Source organism: Melospiza georgiana, chromosome 5 (genome assembly GCF_028018845.1).
Source record: "Melospiza georgiana isolate bMelGeo1 chromosome 5, bMelGeo1.pri, whole genome shotgun sequence".
NCBI lineage: Eukaryota > Metazoa > Chordata > Aves > Passeriformes > Passerellidae > Melospiza > Melospiza georgiana.
Window position 1 is genome coordinate 31,006,765 of NC_080434.1, and position 3,318 is coordinate 31,010,082.

A 3,318-nucleotide genomic window follows, 5' to 3' on the forward strand; every position below is an offset into this window, starting at 1 on the left:
GGGAGCGATGCGGGGCGCCGCGGAGGAGGCAGGGCCGGCGAGCGCAGCCCCCGCGCCGCTGTGAGCCGCCGGCGGTCCATCGGAGCGGGCACGGCCGCTGCGCACACACACGCGTATACAGCCGCCGTGTCCGACAGCACCGCCGCTCCGCGTTCCGCCCCGGCAGGCAGCGTCCGCCGAGGCGCAGCCCCGATGCCCGGCGGGACGGCGGGGCCGCCGCTCGGGCGCGTAGCTCCCCGTTAGAGGCGGCGGCCCCCGCGGGCTGGATGCGCGTCGCCGGTGCGGGCGGCACCCCCGGGCCGGCCGCCGGGGCCCCGCGGCTCTAGGGGCCGTCCGGGCCCCCCGCCCCCGGCCGGCGGCGGCGGCGGCACGGGGATGCTGGCGCTGGGGCAGATGGACGGCGCGCCCCGGCAGGGCGCCTTCCTGCTGGGCAGCCCGCCGCTGGCCGCCCTGCACAGCATGGCCGAGATGAAGGCACCGCTGTACCCCGCGTACCCCCTGCCCGCCGGGCCCGCCTCCTCCTCCTCCGCCTCCGCCTCGCCCGCCTCCGCCTCGCCCTCGCCGCCGCTCGGCTCCCCGGGCCTCAAGGCGCCCGCCGCCTCCGCCGCCGCCGCGGGCGGGCTCTCGGCGCTGGGCACGGCCCCGCCGCAGCTCTCGGCCGCCACCCCGCACGGCATCAACGACATCCTCAGCCGGCCCTCCATGCCCCTGCCGGGCGCCGCGCTCGCCTCCGCCTCGCCCTCCGCTTCCTCGGCGGCGCCCGCCGGGCTGCTGGCCGGGCTGCCCCGCTTCGGCAGCCTCAGCCCTCCGCCGCCGCCGCCGCCCGCCCTCTACTTCAGCCCTGGCGCCGCCGCCGCCGCGGCCGCCGTGGCCGCCGGGCGCTACCCCAAGCCGCTGGCCGAGCTGCCCGGCCGGACGCCCATCTTCTGGCCGGGGGTGATGCAGAGCCCGCCGTGGAGGGACGCCCGCCTCGCCTGCGCCCCCCGTGAGTACCCGGCGCGGCGGGGCAGGGGGGGAGAGGGCGCGGGAGCCCCGGTGGGATCCGCTCCCCGTGCCAGGGAGCCCCCGCGCCCTGGCATCGCTCTGAGACCCTTGGGCCCAGGGCCCGGCCGCAGCCGAGCGGGCTGGCTTTGCCTCGATTTCTTTTGTTTTCGTTTCTTAAGTTGATTTTTCTTTCTCCGTCCCCTCGGTCAGCGCAAAACTCTGTAATATATCGCCAATTATCGCCGGCGAAAAGCGAAACCCTCCGAGGGGAAATTATCCGCACTGCCACCGTCGCTGCTGGGCACTCTCGGGGCCGGGGTTGGCTTTAGGGGCGCGCACAAACTTTCCCCGAGCAGGACTTTGCGCTACTACCCTCTCGCACCGGCCGCGGCTTTTTTTTTTTTTTAAAAAAAACCAAATCATTTGCCCGCTCAGATTTTTGATCTGAAAGGAAAAATAACCAAGGCGAGCCGAGAGGCCAGAACAGTCGTTTAGCTTAGGCAGTAGTTTTCTTACCCCCCGCGTAGAGACCCCTCCGTCCCCTGGGGCCGCTTGGGAGTGAAACGCTTTCCCAAATCCGTAGATTAACTTGTCTGTCCCTGCCTTCCCTTTCTCTCCCCCCCCCCCCTCCCTTCGCCAGATCAAGGCTCAATATTGCTGGATAAGGACGGGAAGAGAAAACATACAAGACCCACTTTTTCTGGCCAGCAGATTTTCGCTCTGGAAAAGACTTTTGAACAGACGAAATACCTGGCGGGCCCGGAGCGAGCCCGGCTGGCGTATTCCCTGGGGATGACGGAGAGCCAAGTAAAGGTGAGAGCACCGAGAGCACCGAGCGGTGCGGGGCTGGAGGAGCGGGGAACAAAAGGGCCCCGCCGCGGAAACGGGGTCCCGTCTGAAGCAGCCGGAGATGCTGCGGGCTGGCGAGGGCTTCCCCGGCAACCACCGGCATTTCTCCCCTTATCGCCTCACTACGGGGCCGAGAAAGTAGTTTTAAAGCATTTTAAAAACCAATCAAATTGAACCAAACAAACCCAAGCGAGACTGAGGAGCTCTGAACACCGTGGGGGTGGCCAGCATTCTGGGAAAGCCGGGAAAGGGGGATGTTAGGGCGTCGCGCTGCCGCGCCTGCACTCTTACGTTTTGGTTTAAAACTCTGTGTTTTGGGCAAAGCGGAGGTGTGACGGGTTGGGAGAGCGGGCTGAGCCCCCCGAGAACAGGCAGAGGCGTTTGCTTGGTGGACTGGGCCACAGGGGCCCCTCGGCGGTGCTCACGCTTTCAGTCTGATCTGCAGTGCCTCCTTTGTCGCGGCAAATACGTCCCGATGGCTGCGAATAAATTATTGCAGCTCCTACAATGAAAATGCCCCTCTGCTCTGGCAGCGCCCTGCCGGAGAGCAAATACATCTGGCGGGGCAGGGGGGCTGGGGAAGGCATCGGCCCCAAATGTGGGTATCCCCGGCCCAGGCAGGATGGCAGGGAGCCTCGGGGGAGCTGGGGGCGGCTGTCGGCCCGCTTCGGGCCGGGTGTGGGCGGCGGCCGGGAGCGCGGTGCGGCGGGGATCGGCCGCTTTCGTTGTGGGGAAATCGCCCCAAGGGCGGCGGAGCGGGCATCGCTGCGCACGCCGGGGATGGGGAGATGGGCACGGGCCGGGCGGCGGGGGTGGGGGCGGCCCGGTGCCGCCGCCGCGGGTGGCCGTGCCCTGATGCTGACGGTGGCGGCGGGGCAGGTCTGGTTCCAGAACCGACGGACCAAGTGGCGGAAGAAGCACGCGGCGGAGATGGCGACGGCAAAGAAGAAGCAGGACTCGGAGACGGAGCGGCTGAAGGGCGCCTCGGAGAACGAGGAGGAGGATGATGACTACAACAAGCCCCTGGACCCCAATTCGGACGATGAGAAGATCACGCAGCTCCTGAAGAAACACAAGCCGGGGGGCGGCGGGCTGCTGCTGCATCCCTCGGAGGGGGAGGCCTCCGTCTAGCCTGCTTCGCCCTCCGCCGCGTTCGGAGATGTACAGATCTATTTTTCTAGACTCTACGCGCCCGGAGGAGGAGCAGACGCCGGAGGGAGCGCAGAGAGGACTGCGGGCCCCGGCGGGCCCGGCGGGCGCGCCCGCTCCCCGCGCCGCGCGTTGTTGCCGTGGGGCGGCGGGCGGAGCGGAGCGGCGGGGCTGGCCCGAGCCCGGCCCCGCTCCGGCCGGGCGGCTTTGCCGGCTCTTTGTAAATAAACCGTGAGTCACCGCGACCGTAGGCGTTCCTTACTGTGAATATTTAAAATGTAATATACATTCTTTTTTTTGTTGTGGTTTTTTGTACAGCGGGGGCCGAGGGCGCAG

The 3,318-nt window shown here is 68.4% G+C and overlaps 1 protein-coding gene across 1 annotated transcript; it reads left to right on the forward strand.

The window, feature by feature from the left end:
* The first annotated feature begins 375 nt into the window (after positions 1–375).
* NKX6-1 (NK6 homeobox 1) lies at positions 376–3,054 on the forward strand. The gene is made up of 3 exons (XM_058024794.1): positions 376–985; positions 1,625–1,797; positions 2,713–3,054. Exons 1-3 carry the CDS (start codon positions 376–378, stop codon positions 2,962–2,964), a joined length of 1,035 nt encoding a protein of 344 aa, XP_057880777.1. The 3' UTR covers positions 2,965–3,054.
* The last annotated feature ends 264 nt before the right edge of the window (positions 3,055–3,318 follow it).

Excerpts from the sequence above, each read along its gene's own strand:
- NKX6-1 (XM_058024794.1), top strand. The coding sequence starts at position 376 with ATGCTGGCGCTGGGGCAGATGGACGGCGCGCCCCGGCAGGGCGCCTTC. Across the intron at positions 986-1,624 it reads CCGCCTCGCCTGCGCCCCCC|ATCAAGGCTCAATATTGCTG; the intron begins GTGAGTACCCGG and ends TCCCTTCGCCAG. Across the intron at positions 1,798-2,712 it reads TGACGGAGAGCCAAGTAAAG|GTCTGGTTCCAGAACCGACG; the intron begins GTGAGAGCACCG and ends GCGGCGGGGCAG.